Source organism: Meleagris gallopavo, chromosome 1 (genome assembly GCF_905368555.1).
Source record: "Meleagris gallopavo chromosome 1, MGAL_WU_HG_1.1, whole genome shotgun sequence".
NCBI classification, from domain to species: Eukaryota; Metazoa; Chordata; class Aves; order Galliformes; family Phasianidae; genus Meleagris; species Meleagris gallopavo.
Window position 1 is genome coordinate 59475975 of NC_139404.1, and position 20664 is coordinate 59496638.

Genomic DNA, 20664 nt, shown 5'->3' on the forward strand with positions numbered 1-20664 from the left:
AAAGTCATTGTATGGTTCAATGGTTTTACAGTCCTCTGACCTCTCCTGGCCTTTAGTAAAATGCAATACATTCATAGGATCAAGATAGAATCAACAACTTTGCTAAGGATTGAGATGCAGCTCCAAGTCCTTAGTAGCTAATGAAACTAACCACTGCACTATGTCTATAGTGGGCACAGCTTCTCTTGAGGGGTGGAGGGAGCTCACAGCTGCATCTTCATCTCATCAGGAGCTACAGATCACTGTCCTTTGCCTGAGGACTGCAGTGGTCATCAAGGGCAGGGAGAGGCCTTAGATCCAAGCTTCTCGAGAATTATAGAATATGCTGAGTTGGAAGGGAACCACAAGGATCATTGAATCCAGCTCCTGGAACTCCAGCAGTTCAGTGCTGTGCCCACTGCCCTGGGGAGCCTCTGCACTCTGGTGAAGAACCTTTCCTTAATACACATGAGTGTTTTATGTCCTTTTTGTACTGTGGCACTCCAAATTACCCAGTGCAGGAGGTGAGGCTGCACAGCACAGAGCAGAGCAGGACAACTCCTTCCCTTGCCTGGTGGCATTGTGGTGAGAAAGAAGACTGTAAGAAAGTTGAAGAGATCCCGAAAATGAGAAAGTATGCATATTACTTCATACTAGACAAAGGTAAGAACGTGAGAGTTTCTCTCAGAAGCCCTAGAGAGCCTGGCTGTAGCCTTCCGGGGCCAGGACATAAGGAGTCCCCATCTGTCTCCTGCTGGCTGCAGTCCTAGGGCCTTGTGAGAGACACCATGGCTTCTCCTTCTTCTCCCAGGTGCTGGAGGCTGCAGTTCTGCCAAACTAGGAACCACCTTTGGTTGCATGAGGATCTAAGGAAAGAGGCTCAAGAACACAATTTCTCTTTGAAGAAAAACACTTGCCAGATGGACTTGGGAAGGGGCTTGCTTGGAGAATAGAAGAATGGATGCAACCTTTCTAGCTGATGAGGGCTAGATGACAATGTCCTCTTGACAACTCTTAAAAACTCAATTACCCTTTATTTTACCTTTTTTGTTCATTTGTTTTCTCCAGTAAAAATTTTCACCTGTCATGTCCTTTTTTTTTTTTTTTTCCCCATCTGCCATTGTTAAAGAAAAGGAAGAAAGGTTGGAAGGGGGGAGGGCAAGAGGGAGGGAGGAGAACAGGAGAAAAAAAGAGAGGAGAAAGAAAGAAACAAAAAAAGACAAAAGGAAGAAGAAAATTCAAGACGTTTTGTCTTCTTTTATTTAAAAAAAATTTTTTTTTCCTGATTTTCCTTGCTAGAGAGGGTTGGCAAGAGGAATGAACTTTTAATGAAAAATGAAACAACTGCCCCCCCAGAAAGGTAAAAAAAAAACAGGCAATTGGTGCTTTACAGATGTCCTTCTTCACTTCTACATACAGCATTTTTCCTGATTGGGAGGAGCAGCCGAGAATGACCACTTGGTAACTTCTCTTGGATTTCAGCTTCAAATACATTATGTTTTGACGACTTATCAACAACTACATGAAAACAAAATCCTCCTTTCCATACCACCCCCTTTTGATGGTACGTATGCACTATGGTGGCTTTTCTTCAGACAGACACCCAACTCTGACCACAGTGTGGGCATCTCCTAGAGGCTGATAAAGACCTCTCAGATGCTTAGTATGTGTGCAGCAATGCCTGAGATGTTTGTGTGAGTTCAACAAACCATTCATTAGTTGATCTCTAACTACGTCTGCATGCAGGGGGGATTATAGCAGCAAATAATCGTTGGTGGTATTTTCCCTTTCTACCCCAGGTGGGTGTGCTTGGATCACAAGATCACAAGGATTTTTCCCTTAAGCTTCCTGCAATTCTCTCAGTCCCATCCAGAGTGTCTGGATAAGCTTCCTGATCCTGGAAATTCTGTAATTTCTTTCAGTGATGACAGCAATTCCTCCTCCGACTGTTAAAATGTGGTGCTTCCTGACAGGTCTGGGACACTGCTATCAGATTATACATAAGCAACAGATAAACCAGTTCATATTGTGTTTATTTGCAGTAACACAGCTCCACACCTGTGTTCAAAACTGCAAAGTGATTTGTTTCTATCTAGGATTACTGCAGTGCCTTCAGACTACCTCAGGAAAAGGAGTGGCTACACCTCCACCGCTTCTCTGGCAGCAAGACACTATCTTACACCTTAGAGACACAGCAACAGGAGCCAAGAGGTTGAACATCCCACCAAGGCTCACACAAGAAACTCTTGTTAACTGAATCTGGATGCCATGACACAGTCCTGCTACTGAACTTGTGTTGATTGGAGAAAGCAAATTTCTTCCTCAAAACCAATGCCACTGTTCTGATGGTGGTTGCCACCAAAACCAGTCTGCCTGTGTACAGCTCTCCTTTGGGGCTGATGGAGAGCAAGCACTCATGGACACTGGGGCTGGTGGCTTTATCAGATGACCAGGCTGAGCCACCACTGCATTGCCACATGTCTTGGCCTTGCAGTGCTGGATACCAGGAGCTGTTGTTCCAGCCATAGATAAGGACCTGCTGTAGAGAGTGGCTCACCCCAACGAACTGTGAGCAGTACTGCTAGTCAGGAGGGGAAAAATACCAAAATGTTTACTGTGTGGCAGGGCTGCAAGAGTCTGGATTTTAAGCTCTTCCCAAGACCATTGCAGCAACACAACATTTAGCTCCTTAATAAATAAAATAAAATAAATGATGCCTTCTGTGGTGCTGCAATCCTTCATAGTGAAGAATAACAAGGCTTGTCAGTTGTCTCTACCTTCTACAGCAAGTCATCTCCAATTAAATGAAAATATCCCAGAGAGGTACATATTCTGATGTTTGACTTTCAGCGTTCATTTCACCAACAATTTTTAGATGCTAAAGGAAAGGAAATTAAATGGGGAAAAAATTCCCCTATGCTAATTCACCAGTTAAACTCACATAAGACTGCAAAAGATAAGGTTCCCATAGCAATTGGAAAAGGTACTGCACTGCACAGATGAGACCTGATTTCCCTACTTTCTTTCAGCGCTGGCAGTTTATCTCCACACAGCACGGGGATGAGCAATTACTTGGAAGGAGGAACAAGGGAAAGGAGCCTGTGGCACCTGTGATTCTCTTTAATGGTAAATCTCCTGCGTGCTGCGATATGGCACTATTGCAAGGCAGACCCAAAGCCAGCGTGCGTTCCCTGGACCGTGGTAAATGGTCTGGGGAGATATTGCTGCTGGCTTTTGTGAAATCTCAATAGGCATTCAGGTAGGCTTTGTCATTGAGTGTTCGGGCCACACGTGACATAACAGCCTCTGCAAGACAGAGTTGTGTGGCTCCAAACGTCACATCCCCATGACATCCCTCCCAGCCATTGCACTGCAATCACGACCACCCTGGCAACAGAGAATGTTTAATTTGACACAGTCTGCTGCCAATGAAGTCATCTTAGCTATTAATTATCCCTTTATCTCTTCTGATCTTATGATTATTGTGCCCGATCGTGCCTGCCATGTCCCCTGAGCAGTTACTGGCAGCAGAGCAGAGGCAGCACAATCCTTCTCCCACTCTTGCCCCAAAGCTACTCTGCACACAGAAGCAGGTCCATCAACTCCTTCATTAATTCCTCCATAAAATGCCCCAGCAGTGCAGTTAAATTTGTGGGCGTGCAATCCCCAGGGTTCCATATCTCTTTGCTATGCTGCAGCTCATTTTTAATCAACCTGCTCTGGGTCTTCGCATTCACTCCATGATTTCTCTGAGAGAAGCACCAAAGATTTAGCTGTTTCACTCTCAAATACACGTTCACTGGCCAGTGTGTGTCTGACTGGGAGCACACCTCTGGGATAGTTAGCTCTCACCCCCTTTCCACCCAGAGCCTGCTGTGAGATCCAGCATCAATAACTGTGTTTGCACCCAGTGCCCTGTCACTCTTCCTGTTCTGAAGCCATCACCACTAACACTGCAGCCAGTGATATCTTATTGGCACCCTCTCCCTTGGATAGAGGTGATGTAGCAATACATTTCCCTTTGTCATCCTCATGCTTATGTACTTCTAAACCAACTTGCTTATTTCCTGTGCTAACACCCCACAATTTGTGTTTTTGCATCCCTAACTTTTCTACTGCACACCTTTATTCTCTGCTCTCTCTCACCTCTGTGGTTTCCTTTCCTCCTCCCAACACAACTGATGTTTGTTTTTTTTATGTGAGTGTGTGTGGGGCGGGGGGGAGGAGGTTGAGGGGAGCCTAGTTCTTTTTTTGTTATTATACTTCATTTTTTGCATTTCTTTCCCTCTCCATCAGTGCAGAGTCAGTTCTGAGGATCCCTCTGACAGCTGGGTGGAGTCAGGGATGTCCCATGTGAAGGAGAGAAGGGAAGAATCCAGGAAAAGAAACCACTTCAGGAAGGAGAGAGCAAATCAACTCGGAGTACTAAGGCGATATCTTCAGTGCCTTAGAAATGAGTTTCCCTCTCTGTGATGCTGAGCATCTCCTGGACAGGAGGGGACTGCTCCTTGAACTTCAGTTCAGACAGAGCCACTATGTGCTTCCTGGGCTGTGGCAGATCCTCTGCTGGGGAAGTCAGCTGTGCGAGCCGCTGCGGAGAGGAAGTCTTTGTTAATTAAGCTGATAAACAAACCGGCACCCAATAGTGATCTACAACCATTGCTGGGGGCAAAGGCATCTGTAGAGCTGATGCTCACAGCTTCACGCTCCCCTCTTGCTGGATGGCTGTGAAAGGGGGTGAAGCAGGGCAGGCTCACTTCAGCTGCTCAGAGACAGTTACTGCATCCCTAGGCTCAGATTTGTGCTGTGGACTGACAACCTGACATACACAGCTCCCCACAGATATATTTCTGGGTGGAAAGATGCCAGAGATTCATCCCATAGACACTTGCTGTGGCCATAGAAAAAAACAGGGTAAAGTCCAATTACTCTTTTCCTTATGCCAAGTAGCCGTGCTACCTGAAAAGTCTGATGGGGGCTGTGCAGCCTTCTATATGTCCTGATTGTCGGGAAGTGCTGGGCACCTTCTGTCCTGGTGGGAGGCAGATGACACCTCGCTCGGTGACATTCTCAGTCCCTCACCAGAGTGACACAGGACCAGGGGGCTCCTGCCCACATCCACCCTCTTCTGTGCCATGTCCCGGTTCAGTCACAGCTGTTGTTCTTTCATGAGCTGTTCGGGCCACGGCACGCTCCTCCCTTACACAGCATACCACAGCAGAGCAGACAACTCATCCATGACTCGTTTGATTAATTTCAGTGCTTCTGCTTGCTGTGAAATGCCTGCCAGGATGCAGGATTTCACTCATTTATTCAAAAGCATTTGCCCCATGATTTGTGAAACCAGCCTTGGCCTGAAGCTTCTCTGTGAGCAACTCACTGCAGGTTTTCAGTGCTTGGGACTTGAGCTGTCTTAATCAGACACATTAAGCAACAACATTTGTGTTTCTTGATCAGTCAAGTGGAGCAAGAGGAATCGGTTTGTTGCAGCAACTGATCATAATTGCCAATTAAAAGCTCACTTTCAGTGAACGGCTTGCAATATTCAGTTAAAAGGCACTGTACCTGGAAGCAGCTGTGTCAGGAAACTAATTGATTACTTTTATGGGGCGTGACTGGAAAAATGGAACAGGTATATTTTGAGAAAACTTGTTTACAAAACAGAAGCAAATATTGAAGGAGATTTCATGAGGTTGGCTTTGATTCTCCCCTGACTCAGCCCAGGCTTGGCAGCTGGCTCCTTCTTGCATGCCACAAGCAGCCATTTGGAAATTTCTTCATAATAATATAACTGAGAGGTCCTTGAAAATTACAGATAATATAACCTAAACCAGCGCAAAGAGAAAATGCTACAGTCTGAAACTGGCTGAAGCAATTTCTTGAATGTGCTGTAAAATAAGCATTAGCACAACTTAAAGCAGCATTCTAGTCTGAGGACTCAAAGAACTTTGCAACAAGTGAGGCATGTTCAGCAAGCAGGACATTTAGGCAACTACTTCACAGACAGCCCTGAGTCCTCATAAAGGCATGTGAAACCTCTGAGCTGTCAGGAGTCAGATGCAGTGTCAGCTATCAAGACCATCTTCAAACTGGCTGTGGGATAGGAAAGGTGCAGGGCTGCTAAGTGATCTGAAGCACAAGATAGGGCTAGGAGAGTTAGGATTCCAGATCTGAACTTGGAGCAAACCATATCATGACAACTTGCCACAAGATTGACTCATAGTGTGTTGCATTGGGAGGGATACATTTCCAAACTGAAATAGCTAGGGAAGTTAAAAGGTTGAAAGGTTGAGGTGCCTTTCCTTAAATCCATGTTCAGTGGCAAAGAGAAATTACAATTTATCTTCCACTAAGCCTTTTATCAAGAGATATACCAGGCAGTTCCTCCCGACCTCGTCACCTCTTCATGGCCACCAATAGCAATCAGCATCATGGCCAAAGGCAGCAAAAAGGAAGATATTTAATAGGACTGTATTCCTCCTTCACCTCCCCGCCTGCATGGCTTATGCCCCTCTCACTTTTTCACTGAACTTTTATCATCACTTTCCCCATCTGGGTATTTCACTTGAAATTCTTCTGAGCCTGAGACAGACATTAGCCGCTCTGCAACAACTTCCTAGGCAGTTGTCCCAGGCCTACAGTTAGGCGAGCACAGGCTCGGCCATAGTAGACCTTTGTAGGTCTGTGAGCATCTCCTCTTTAATAGTCATGTGCAGTTTCTTCAAAGAAAATAACACAATCATCACTCAGGACTAAAAGGGGAGCAGAGGTAAGGGACATGAAAAAAAAAGGTAAAACAGACCTTGGTTTTATACCTGATTTGCGCTGGCACGAGTCAGTAAAGGAAGAGAAGTAAAAGATGATATCTTTACTAACATCATCAGCATGTTAAACCAGTCAGCATGTGGCCTCAGATAGCACACACTGGGAGGCCCTCTGTTATTCAGTGGAGCCAGCATTAGAGGTGTTCTGCCCATATCTGTCTGTGCTTTGCATCATGAATGGTAGCACCATGTTCTCATGGAAAACTCTGGAGAACTGATGATCAAACTGAAAGCTGTGCTGAGATCCTCCAAGCCCTACATGTTGTCAACAACATCTGTAGGGCATTCTGGGGAAAAGGCACTCACACTTCTCCTTGCCTTCTCAGAGGAAAAATGCGCAATGTGTATCCTCCCCAGGGCCCTTCCCATGAGCTGTCATAGGGAGGCAGTAGCAATTCACCCAGTGACCACGATCTCAGTACCTGTTTCAGGGATCCTTTGGTCCTCAGGAGGATGAAGATGATGTAGAGAGGAATGCAGACCATGGAGGAGAGAGCCATCAGCCAGCCCAGCACGTAGCCCCAGGGTGGGTACACGTAAGAATTGTTGTATTTCAAGGGTGTGTACTTAATTAGGGAGAACAAGAAGACAGCCTGGGGAACACAGAACACAAACATAGCCAGGGTATATGGAGCAGAGGGAGTCAGGCAGTCCAGCCCTGCACGTGCCAGCTAGGTGGCAATGAGTGTGCTGTTGTGCATGAGCTAGCATGGCCATTGCTCACTGCAACAAGCCAGAGCTTGATGTATGCTGACTGCGTGCACAGTTTTCTCAACCAGGTCCAGGCTTCTCTGCAAGCTCCCTGTGGGTTCAACCTAAGCAAAATTGGCAGCAGATTTGAAGGTCTGGGAACAGAGAGACTGAAATTTAGTCATATTGAGGTCAGAAACTGTTGCTGTCCTTTTCAGAAGCATTTCAGAAGTACCAGGCACAGATTCATCAATCTTGGGGGTCTCTAGCCACAGAACACTCAAATAATTGGGGCCGAATCAGACTTAGTTTGAAAATTCCTCCAATATTTAATTCCTAGTGGACTCCAAGGACAGAGGAACAGAATTCTTATGTAAACTGTAGCTATATATCCTGTCTGTGTTCCTACAAAGGAAACAATCCACAAGATCAGAATTTGGCACAGAAAACTTGTAAATGTCAGTGAAGTAAGGCTGGACATGAACTTGAAAGAGGCAGGAACTTATCTTCGAAGATTTTTTGTTGTTATTTTGTTTGTTTGTTTGTTTGTTTTTAATACAGTTGTCTGAGAAGTTTTCAAAGAGATTTAATAATACAGAAAGCAAAAGGCCATAGAAAGATATTTCTGAACCATGAGAGGTTGCAGGAACATGGGCTGAAGCAAGTTTTTCAGAACAGTGTAACACTCACCAGTCTTCTATTCAAAAGTAACTTGACCAAAGCTCTTCAGACTTTTAGGATACATTTTCCTTTGCCTTGTCAGTAAACAAGTGCTTTTCAGGCTTAATTAATTTTCCAGGCAAAAGACAAGGCTTTACAAAGGAAAAAAGTTGACACCTCAGCTATGGACAAGCTTGTACTTCTCCACAAGGAGCTTGATAAAACGACAGTAGCACCTTGAAGACAAATCAGCCTTTCCTACGAAGAATGTGGGGACCCAGAATAATATGTTATGTTGTCATAACTGCACGTACTTACCAAGCACAGACCTGGGGTGAACACCAGCCAACATATCTTGATCAAAGGCCATGGCCGATAACCAATCATGTCCTCAATGTTGTCGTAGAAGCGGTTGGCACCTTGGCCACCAGCCAGCACAGAGACAAAGTCAGAAGTGAGGAGGTAAGATCATTGCTGTTTCCTTCAATCACAACTCACATCAGATCCCATATTTCTTTATCCTCAGTGTTTCCTCCTGGCAAAAAACATGGCTACCCTAATAAGAGCATATGACAGACTTTCCTGGTATCCAGAATGCTCACCTGTGGCTAAATACAGATGGAGGCTTTTAATTTCAGCCATAACTTTCCAGAAAGCTTAACATAAAATAAATAACCTGTCCCTCAGACAGCAGCAGCGTAAGTCAGAGAATGCAGCCCCTGGCATGAGGGGTATTTGGTTTACAGGTCAACACGGAGCACATGGGAATGTGTGAGCCCAGAGTGATGCAAGAAACAAAGAGAGCAGGGAACGCCAAATAAAATCCTCTCTTTGTTACCAGCTCAACACACCAAAGAGTTTATGTCAAGAATCCACACTGAACTGGGTGTTTCAGCTGTCATGAAGAGCCTGCTTTCCATAGAATATTTATTTTTTGGCATAAAACCAAAAGACCCGGAAATCCAAACTCTGCTAGAAAACAAATCTTCCATCTGCAAGTATTGCTGTTCTGTTCAATATAAGTAAACCTGTGGATGCCTGATCTCTTCCTTCTCTCACTGTTCACCTAAGTTGCATGCTGGCCCATTAAATTAAAGTCTAACTTCTGTACACACATCACAATACCATGGAAAGATCTGACTCTGTGCTCAAGAAATATTCAGAGAGTTCAAGTTAATGTCAGGGTTTAAAAATATGTCACCTTCTCTTACGCAGCCAATAGTAGCCTGCACCCACCTGAACCCCATGATGCAACAGAGTGGGATATACCTCTAAAGAGCATCTAAAAATCATTCCACGGATCAGACCCTATCCACTGACTCTTCTCAAACCAAAGCATAAACTTGAAATGCATGCAGTGATATACAGAGGAGACAACAAAACGCAAGTGGAATTCAGCAGACCTTCTAGCTCTAGGATGTCTTCAAGGAATAAGATCCTCATAGATCAGAGATCCTCATAAGAATGCACTAATAAGAATGCACGAAGATCTTCCTAACTACTAGAAATACTAAATCAGACTTCCTGAGATAAAATAGGGCAACAATATTAAACAAAAAGCTGGAGATAACTTGCCCATAGAAATGGTTACTGTATTTGCCTTATTGAAGTTTTATCATAGTGCTTAGCTGATAAAGAATGGCTTCTGCTTTTAGAATTGTTCATCCCACTGTGAACTCATTGCCAGGGTTCCTATCTCCAAATGAGCTGAGACCTTGCTTCCTTGCATCTTGATACCAGAAGACTGGGCAAAAATTTATCCTAGAGGACTTGCCACACTACCATGTACTTAGTATTTAATGTGCTTTGTTGTGTTATGTTTTTCTGTCTTAGAACCAAGTCTCAAGATCTTTTTCTTTGTGTGAATTCTATAACAGCATATTAAGCATGTTTTTCTTTTCTGTAATTCTTTGTGTTATTTTCTGTATCCCATGACTAATGTTTGCAGGAAAGCTCCCTTAAAACCAGCTTTTGAAGCATTTAGGAAAGAGGGATGGGGAGGAGCTCATTCTTTGAATACCTCATGGTTCCCATCTTGAGTTGGCAAGTTAACAAGTAGCTTCCAGCAAAAAACAAGCTGCGCATATCAAGAGACACACAGCCTTGTGTAGGAGCCCAGCCTATATCAGAAAACAGAACCCTAAAACTTCCAAGCTACCAATCCCATGAGGCTTCAGATAATGTTTCTGAAAATATGTTGGGGATAAAGGGGAGATAATATAAAAATATGTTCTGCCACAAAGCCAAAATCTTCCATGGGGTAGGAAAAAAAGGAGAGTGAGATAAATGATATGGCTGCAGTATAGCGCAGTCTCTTACACCGTACAGTGTTTCCACAGAAACACACCATGATGTCAGATATACGATGGATAAATTAATTCACACTGACGGCTGAAGTCAATTTCACTGCAAATTTTGGATCTAAGATCTTGTGAGAGACGTTGTGATTAAAGAAACACAAAGATGCCAGGCAAAAGAAAGACACAGCGCATGTCTATTCTCCATGAAACAACACAAACCTTACAGTCAGTTACAGCATGGGTCCACCTTTTCCCATCCCTATTCTCTGTAGTATTCCCATCAAGTCCTATGTTTCCAGGACCACTGTGGCAAACAGTAGGTTGTGGTGAAACACGATGGTCACTGACATGAACAGCCTCAGAAAGTACATTAATGGGAGCTTTTACGTGTTCTGCTTTTCACAGAATATGGAAAAGTAATCAAGACAAAGAAATCATCAGTTCAATCACTCAGCATTGGCTTTTTGTGCAACTTAGAAGCTAGAGGATTTGTGCAGTCCCCCTTCCTTCCCAGAATATTAGAAGTAGCTTAGAACAACTGCAAGTAATATCCAAACTGAAAGGGGCAAAGATTTTTCTTTTCTTCCACACCCAGAAACAGTGTGTTTCACAGATGAAGTACATAATCCAGGAAATATTTCTCAATATGTCCTGGTTTCAGCTGAGATAGAGTTAATTTTCTTCCCAGTGGTTGGTATAGTGCTGTTTTGGATTCTGGATGAGAATAATGATAAGGTGCTGATTTTCTAGTTGTCACTTTGAAGTGCTGAGCAGAGCCAAGGACATGTGTTCTTCTGGTGCTGCCCTGCCAGTGAGGGAACAGAGTGGGGAGAAGCAGATGGGAGGGTGCAGAACCAGGACAGTTGATGCAGACTGGCCAAAGGGATACGCTGTACCATGTGGTGTCATGTTGAACAACAAAATGGAGAAGAGTTGGCTGGGAGGACAGCTGCTGCTCAGGGAATGGGTTGCGCATCAGTCAGTGGGTGGTGAGAATTGCACTGTGCATCACTTGTTCTGTATATAATTATTATTATTATTAATTTTCTCTTATTTTTCTGTCTGATTAACTGCCTTTATTTCAACCTACAAGTTCTATCTTTTTCCATTTCTGTCCCATATCCCCTGAGTGAGGGGAGAGGGTGATCAAACAGCTGAATGGTGCTGGGTTGTCTGCCGGTTTAAATCACAACACAGTACATCCTGTTTGAACTGTTATGTAGAGCCTATGACAAAACCCTCTCTTTTAAATCTTTTCTCCTAAGCTGCATTTATTTGCATTCATCTGTACTGAATTTCATCCATAGGAAGTCAGTACACGATGACCTTGGTGCCACGCCACAGCTCTGAGTTTGCTGTCCCAAACTTGCAGTGCCCACGCCTGTGCCAAACCTATGAAAATGCTGGTAGGACATTTGCTGGAGCACTGTAGGAACTGTGTGCCATTTGGGTACCAGGTGCTTTTAAAGAGCCTTTGCAATCCATAAATAACAATGTAAGGTTGCCTGTAGCAGGGGCATCGAAGAGGATAAAGCAAACTCAGGTAGGGCAGCCTGATGGGCAGGATCCAGCCAGGAGGAACCTGCTGCTGCTGCTGGTAGACACACCGCATGTGAGCAAGAGAGGAAGATTTATACCAGCTCAACACAGATTCACCCTGCAGCCACCCACAGGTGCCTGCTGGCATCAGTTTGCTTTAGCTTTGTAAACAGTTCTAATGGTTTCAGTGGTTTCAGCCCCACATGCTTTCTCCTGCAACAGCTTATCCTAATATGCATGCTGTGACTGCCTGAAAAACGAAAACATCACTCCCATACCATGTTTCTGTGGCATCATGCTGCAACCCCAGTGCACAAGAAGAGTACCCACTCATATGAGGGCTGTGTCGCCAAAAATGGAAGGGACACAGATGGGGGAAGAAACCAAATCAACTCTGTCCCTCCCTGCAGCAAACAGGGATGGCAGGTGGGATGCTGTGAGGTCCTTGTGCAGGCAGAGAGCAGTACGTGAGGAAAGCCTTAGATCTGAGCAAGAGCATCTGCCTGTCAGCAGAGGGAGGCTGCCAAGTGGTGGGCGGCTGGCGTATGTGCTGGGAGAGGGGAAACTCAGAGCGTGTATTTGTGTTAGCGAAAACGCTATAATTCTTCACAGTGTAAGCAAGTGGCTTGGTCCTGCCAATTTTCAGGCTGCGAAAAAAGCAGTAGTTGGCACTAGGCACATCTTTTCCACTAAGATGGCCTGTCTCAGCCTACTGTCTGCATTCCAGCCCAGAATCAGACCATGGAATGGCTACTTGCCATGAGGAGCAGGGCAGAAGGAGGGAAGAATGGGCAAACTGTAATGTAAATTTAATGTAGCTCAGGGCGGTGATAGCCCTGTATGCCCTGTTATGCATGGATGGAAATCTCCTTCTCCTTAGAAATCTCACAGGGAACTTACAGAAGTTGATTAAATTCAAATCTGGCCAAGGTCTGGCACTGCAAGCTCTCAGTTGAGTTTCCCTCCCAGGATATCTCTCTAGAATAAATCTCTCCTACAGACACACATTTCTTGCATCCCTGGAAGGTTGAACACAAGCAGCAGAACCTGCTCCCATCTCAGTGAGAAAGAAGTCCTTCCAGACCAGAAATTTGTTCGATTTGTTTGTTTGGAGAACATGATATGAGAACATCTTTATCAGCAAGTGCACTACAGCCATGGCAAACTCTGTAAAACCACACATACCAAAGAAAGAAAATGTGGGCTGACTGTTCTCCTATCTCTTCTGAAGTAAGATCTGTGGGGCAGAAAAAGGAACTGGCAGGTGGCAGGCTCAAAACAAGCAAAAGATTGCAATACCTCATACCACAGACCAAGCTGTGGAACTACTTGCTGTAGGGTTTTTTGGATGATAAATGCTTACGTGAGCCAACTACAAAAAAAAAAAAAAAAAAAAATGCAGAAGATAAATAGGAAGATTCTACGTTCGGAATATTTCCAGGAAATATCATTGCCAAAATACCCCCTATGCTCCTCCCTAAGCATCCAATGCTAGCCATCAAAAAAAAAAAAAAAAAAAAAGATATGAATGATGCTCATGCCTGCAGTGTTTTCCTTAGGCTGATCAGGGCACACTACCTGGTGCAGCAAGGAGCCAGCAGGTGCTGTTGTTGGGGATGCTGTCAGTTTGGTCTCATCTATATGACTATGCTGTCCTTGAAGATGCTGGACTGCCATATCAAGAAGCATGTGGACGTGACACTGAGGGACGTGGGTTAGTAGGCATGGTGGTGATAGGCTGATGGTTGGACTAAGTGACCTTGGAGGTCTTTTCCAACCTTAATGATTCTGTGATTCTATTATGCCAAGGACAGGAAGCCTCTGCTCCATAACACACAAAACTAACCCCTTCTCCTGGAAACCACCAGCCTCAATATGTACTTCAGTGAGGTGGACTGCAGCCTGTTGGGCTCATGCACTACTCAGCAGGGCAGAGACCTTCCTGGATACCACAGGATTTTCTGCTTACTGCACACCAACAAGTAGCTGGTTTCCTTCTGGTAGTTCACTGAGCTCAGCCTAATTCTGCTCCTGTGTGGTTTGGTTACAGTCCTCACTGAGTGCCAAGGCAGTCCCATTCATTTCTTTTGGGACTGCCATCACAGCCCGTGAAAAATATAAAGCATGCATCATCACAGAAGTGGCACGCAGCAAGTCTGTATCCCAGCACTTTGTGTGAAACAAACTGGCAGGATTAAACCAGAGGCACAGGGTGCAGACTGAAACAGAGTCTGACGAACTGCAGTCACTCCTCCATAGCTGGTTTTCTAACCCATAGGATGAATGGAAAGAGCAGCAAGGTAACACAAGATAAGCAAGCTTCAGAGATGGAAAAGTCATTTCTACTCTAAATATAGAGCAGTTAAAAAATGTTGTGAGGAAACACACTGGAAACCAGACAAGAAAGAGGGTAATTACAGCATTTCTTTGCTTCCTAGGAGAGTGGTGAATCTTTTCCATCCACCTCCACTCTTCCACCCCCAGCCCTAGCCTTGAGAAGCAGAGCACAGGTTTTTGTCCTCTACTTACCGTAAACCCATCCTACACAGATGACTTCAAAAATGGCCAGGAATAGCAGGCACGTGCCACTAGCAGCATAGTAATCAAAGAGCTGGAAGATATACATCCCACCCTGTAACACAGGTAAAGAAAGGGAGTCATGGCAGATTTCTATGTCCACAGGAGCACTTTATTATTGGTTTGGGTTTGTTTGTTAATCACCTAGCAAGTTTCCAGCATTACTTCAAATCACTATGACAGTGAAAATCTCTGCATCTAAGAAATCGGGATCCTGATTGCCAGGATATTCAGATGATATTGTATTTTGCCTGCATCCATGTTTACATATTTCTCAAGGTCCATAGCCATGATGGCAGGCACATCACTTCCTTCTGCCCCTATCTCTGGGTTGAGCCCTGTCTACGTGCCATCAGCTAGCTCTACAATTCAGTCGCCTCATATTTTGATGTGTGTTTTCCAAAGAGAAAGCCATGCCAACAGAAGTCAAGCAGATGCTTTCCAAGGGTGCTGAAGGACTCTAGCCACTGACAGAGTAGTGGAATTCCTTCATCCCAACTCATCTAAGGTGGTGTCCTGCAACAATAGGTGTAGATGCCTTCACACGAGGGGCATACCAAATCCATGGAATCCCTGAGTTCAATTTCTCACAGTCAAAGCTCTCTTGATCACATGCATGGCATTGCATCAACACAACTCTGCTGCTTCTGGTCCAGAGACAACAGGCTCTCCCTTGGCTCAGGCAAGATGATGCTGCACTCATTACCCCATCCTTTCCTCCTGCCACTCTGCTTCTCATGCAAAACAGCAGCAAACCATCACTGCCCTTAGAACAGCTTCTGAATATGCAGCTTAGCTTGCTTGAGCAAGGTGGTATTTGCATAAGGCAGCCTTATCAAGCTTCAGGGCTGTCTCTGTGGCTCCATAACAGGTGCAGGAGCATCACACCATCAGCGACACTGGCTGAGAGACACCTGCTAATGCATTGAAAATGAAGGATAAACAAAAGCATCAAAGACAAGCCTGCTGCTTCTAAGTGCTCCTCCAGAGCAGTCATGCAGAATTTCTGGTGTCTGGTTGTAGCCCAGCTCTACCTCTCTTACCTCAGTGACCAGCAGTAAGCCCAGCAGGTAGCACATCACCGCAATGGCCAGGATCAGCAGCTCCCGACGTCCCTTCTTTCGAAACACTCCCGGGAACATGTCAATAAGAGCTGTCACCATGCTTTCCACACAGACAAACTGCAGAAGAATATAGGTTACAAAGCCCAATGTCTCCCCTTTCCCAAGAACATGCTCACTGTCCTTTTCTCGTCAAGACTTGGAGACTTCTCCCAAGACAGCTAGGCCAGCGTGAAGGAGAACAATCAACAAGGTGAGGAAAGAAGGGACTTTGATTCAGGGAACAAAGAGAAGTGGAGGTTCACATGTTTAGGTGCTATGAAGTAGAGCCTGAACAGAATGCCCTGCTTGGCAGCCAAGCCAGGACAGTCCCTCTCCCCTTGAGCCAGCATACCAGGGTTTCACATTGCTCTGCTGGGTTTTCCTCCTGGAGTACTGGAGGGTAAGAGGTGGATGCAAGACCATTCCCCCTTGCAGCTGGAAATGTGCTGGAACACCCTCGCATACATATGAGGATAAAGATGCCAAACAGAGATGCCACCACACATACCCACTGGCCTCTCTTCAGCCCTGACTATGAGTACCCGTGGTGTGAAAGAGCTGTGGACAATGTGGAGAATGTACCTGAGGTACCAGCAAAGCATATAACCACCTAATCCTTTCCCACAGGCATGAAGACGTGCACAGATTGGAAAGAGACACTTAGGAGTTGAAGAAGGAGGGTTAGTTTGCTGTACCTGGCTGTCCAGTCCCAAAAAGATCAGCATGAGGAAGAAGAGGCAGGACCAAAGCTGAGACACAGGCATCATTGTTACTGCTGTTGGGTATGCTATGAAAGCCAGGCCAGGACCTGCCAACAAACAGCAGCATGACCACATCTGAAAGCACTGGTCCTGCAGACCTCACTGCAGACAGCACAGCAACAGAGGATGTAGATAACATCTTGGGGTCCACTTCAGAAAAGCCCCCCTCCCCAGTCTCCTCAGGCTCAAAGTTTGCTGGAAAAACCTACCTGATTCAGCCACTTCCGCAATGGGGACACCCTGCTCTCGAGCCATGAAACCCAGCACAGAGAAAATGGCAAAGCCAGCAACAAAGCTGGTGGCACTGTTCAGGAAGCAGAGCATAATGCAGTCCCTGCAGGAGGAGATGAGAGAGCACAGTTTCCCTTTGCACAGCAGGCCCACTTAGGGTCACTTCTGTACTCAGCTTCCCCAAGCACTGAGGGATACTGCTCTTCAGCTCCCTCCAAAGTAACCATCAATTGCTATGGAGAAGTGCAGGTATGCAGTGTATTTGGGCTGGAGAGCTATCTAGAGCCATGTCAACAGTGCAAGGCACATAAGATACTAGAGGAAAGTGTCAACACACTGCTCCATGGGTGACAGACACATTGTGAAGGGAAACACATTGCCGTGGAAAAAGTATTAATTGCCTGGACAGCAGCCACAGCAGCACCTCTTTGAGAAGGGCAGAAGAGATGACTGATGTCTCCAGAGCACTGTAAAATTTTCCCATCTGCGGTGGAGCAATACTGGAAGTAATAACACAGCCCCATCTCCACAGGACTTTGAGGAATGTGCCAGAAACGGTCTTGATGGCTTTACTGAGCTTCATGTCAGGGCATGGAAAAAATAGAGCTGTAATTCAAGGGCAAGGAAGAGGCCAGATAGACTTGATTAATCTCCTTGATAGGATCAAAATGCCACTGGCAATACATTACCCTGCTGTTAGTGAAGAACTAGAGACAGGGGGCCCAGCCATTATCATCTTTGTACCATTTCCCCTACGTTGCAAGTGACAGCAGAGATAGTTGTGCAGCCCCTGCTCACTCACCCCATCAAAGCAGCCTGTGGTATCACCACACTGGCTGGGCATACTCCATTCCTTTTTTTCTCCAGTCCCCCCCAATTCTCAAGCTGACTCATGCAGGAGAGGGCTGCTAAAACATTTCTCTTGGAGTTCCTCCATTGCCCTAGCCAATCTCAATCCCAAACTATGAGCACGTTCTTATTCAAAATAGTATTGCCCAAAGATCTATCTTCATGAGGCACAGCCCAATGCAATTTGTCTCTGAGCAAATTTCCAGAAAGACCAAATTTCCTGAAGCACCTAGGCTTCTCTTACCTGTAGCAGTTGTTGGTGTATTTGTTGTAGCTGCCCAGAGCTGTCAGGCATCCCTGGCATATGGCATATGAGAAGAGAATCTGTGTGCCTGCATCCATCCAGACCTGGAACAGAGAATGTCAGTGGTCTCCAGATCTGGTGACAAAATAAACAAGTGGCTGTGCCCTGCCTGGCAAACACCCCTCCATCGGAGCTGAACAAACTGTATGGGATAGGAGGACACAATGGATGCAGAAACTGGAATACATCTCTGGGAAACTGAACTATCAGATGAAAAGACCTCTAGGAAAATGCTCTTGTGGGGTCTGTGTTTGCACATCAGAGTGACACAAGGGCACTGGCCAACGCTGAGTGGGCTCCTTTCCCTCTGCTCCATCCCTCTTCCCCAAGAAGGTCTTGGGGCCTTGGTCTCCCAAAGAGCTGCAGGGTGAAATCCAGCACTGCTCCCACTCCCTGTCATAGATTCAGGGTAACAGGCAGGAGGTAACACAGCCCTCTTTCTGTCTGTCTGTAAACTCCCCCTCATTCTCTTTTTCCTCTAAGCAGCAGCAAACAGCCAGGCAGCTACAATTTGACAGCCTGCAGACAACCCCAGCCTGGGCACTGCTGCTCAAATCCACGGGAGTGTGTGGCATGGGTACACACACATATCCAGCTTTGCACCCAAGCTTTGCAAATCAGTAGCAGGATTCCTCACTCCTGCTATGCTGCCTTGCTGCAGCCTGGAAAGACCATGTCAGCTTTGTTTAGGCTTTAAAAGATTGCGAGGCTTTCGATGAATAAGCTCTGGTCATGAATAAAACACACTCAGCCTCCATTGCCCCCCTGTTATTTATTTCGATATTAAAATGCCATTTATGTTTGGCTGGCTCTTGTGTTTAGCGCACCACAGATTTTGTACTGACAACATATAATTGCATCTGAAAGCCATTTGGGGGAAGATAGTGTGTTTGGCAGCTGGTTTGGGAGCAGTGGGGGCTGCGGCCATCTGGGAAGATGCGGGAGTTAAGCTGAGGCTGTGGGCTAAGCATATTGCTTGGCTGCCTCCACAGAAAGATTTAGCAGCAGAATAATTAGCAGCAATGTCATTTAAATACCCTCCCTGGGGCTGGGGAGCTGCATTAACACCCTGGAGAAATGGTACATGCAGCTTGCATGCGCTGCTGAGCCCACCTGGGAAGGAAAGCGACCTGCTGTGATGGAGAGGTGTCGGGGTCTTTGGGATGGGGGTCCTGAATGCTGCCCACCTGGATGGGGGAAGAGATCTGACTGCATGTTGGGACGTGCACTGATGGCATGTGGTTGGTCCCAGGCACACAAAGCTCTAAGCAGGCCTGAAGAAATGGAAAGTCGTAGATTGCTTCCCCCCCACCTTTCCGTAATTATTTGTATTTAAGACCCAGCAAAACCATCTGCTGCATGGTAAATATTTCATGCACTCCTCTGATTTTGCTGAGCCCATGAGTAGCAATGACCTAATATGCCCATATGCTGCAGATGCGAGCAGAGAATCTGCACAACGTGAGGGCCAGGCCCTGCTCACCCTGTAACAAGTTTCTCCCAGTCTGAAGGCCTCCCCCGAGAACAGGAAGCCAGAACCTCATCTGCCCCACTCACTTGTGGATCTGCTAGCCTGGAGACATCTGGCTTCAGGTAGAAGACAATCCCCTCAGCGGCACCCGGCAGTGTGACTCCCCGCACCAGCAGGATGACCAGCATGACGTATGGGAAGGTGGCAGTGAAGTACACGACCTGCAGGGAAACCAGAGAGGATCAGCAGGGAGTGCGGGCATTACTTTGTCCCACCCGCAGCCCCCACCCAGCAGATGTCCCTGGACCTTCTCTCTGGCAATGGCCGCTACTGCTAACATGGACTTGAGATGGGGAAGGGATTAATCAAGGCTACATCTCAGCAGTGGTTTTGTTAATCTACGCTCTGTTCCTCACACAAGGTTTTGTCACTGGTTGCTCTTGCTATTTTCTCTTTCCAGTCATCTTCATTTCCCTGCTCTCAAGCTGTTCTCTTCATCTTTCCAGAGCTGCAAAAGAAACCTACGTCTCTTCCTGTCACTGAGTTTTAATGAGGAGTTATTAAAATTGTCCCATTCCCAGCAAGGGGTTTCCAAATTAAACAGCAACTTTTGCTGCCCAATTTGACACTGTATTTCCAGGGGTGCTCGTGTGACTCCCTCATCCCTCCAATGCCCCTTGCTCATGGGTAAAAAATGGGGACACCTGGAGCCTAGAAGTCTGTCAAGAAAACATACCATTGTTTCCGTAAAGCTTTCTTTTCACATCTCCCTGTGTGCTATGTAAACAGATATTACAGTAGAATTAATCATCCCTGATCTATTGCCCAATATAACTTTTAGTTGCTGTTGTTTGCAAAATATCCATGAGCAATCTACAACTTCTCAACCTTTATTCACTACTACAATTCATCCAAGTAAAATTAAAGCTTGTTTACTGTATGGATTCAAAGTGAGGGGTCAAAAATGAAGTTGTTGCTGCCTAGTGATAATTGATCAAATCAGTCATGGTACTCAGCATGTCTGCTGCTCCCTGACTGAAAGAGAACAGGAGAATTTTTGGCACAAGAATGAAAATGTACCTTTAGAAATCACTTCTGGGGAACATCTGCACAGATCAACTGATTGCATCAGGAAAGGAAAGATTGAAAGTGTGCAAGAGTGGGCAAAATGAATAAAAGAAAAAGGCTTTCAATGAAAATGGGTCTTCATGGGATTATTTGAAATTATTTTCCTGAGGTTACTATTGTTTCTTTAAGTTTAGACTCCTTAAATGACAGAAGCATAAGCACAAGAGTCTGGAAAGGCTGATTGTTGCAGCCCTTCAGTCAAGCACAGCATTTGTTTACTCTGCAATGGGTAAACAAAATTATGCATA

The 20664-nt window shown here is 45.6% G+C and overlaps 1 protein-coding gene across 3 annotated transcripts in view; it reads right to left on the minus strand.

Annotated features, from left to right (window-relative positions):
* Positions 1-1266: 1266 nt before the first annotated feature.
* SLC6A12 (solute carrier family 6 member 12) overlaps positions 1267-20664 on the minus strand; it is a 37504-nt gene continuing 18106 nt past the window's right edge. For all 3 annotated transcript variants that reach the window (XM_010714313.4, XM_010714305.4, XM_085229813.1), the window contains exons 7-15: positions 19375-19509; positions 17758-17861; positions 16643-16767; positions 16368-16480; positions 15613-15750; positions 14522-14624; positions 8472-8572; positions 7226-7396; positions 1267-4570 (exon numbers count right to left, since the gene is read on the minus strand). In XM_010714313.4, the coding sequence (XP_010712615.1) occupies positions 4427-4570; positions 7226-7396; positions 8472-8572; positions 14522-14624; positions 15613-15750; positions 16368-16480; positions 16643-16767; positions 17758-17861; positions 19375-19509 (1134 nt within the window). In that variant the 3' untranslated portion in view covers positions 1267-4426. The remainder of the gene's footprint in view (positions 4571-7225; positions 7397-8471; positions 8573-14521; positions 14625-15612; positions 15751-16367; positions 16481-16642; positions 16768-17757; positions 17862-19374; positions 19510-20664) is intronic.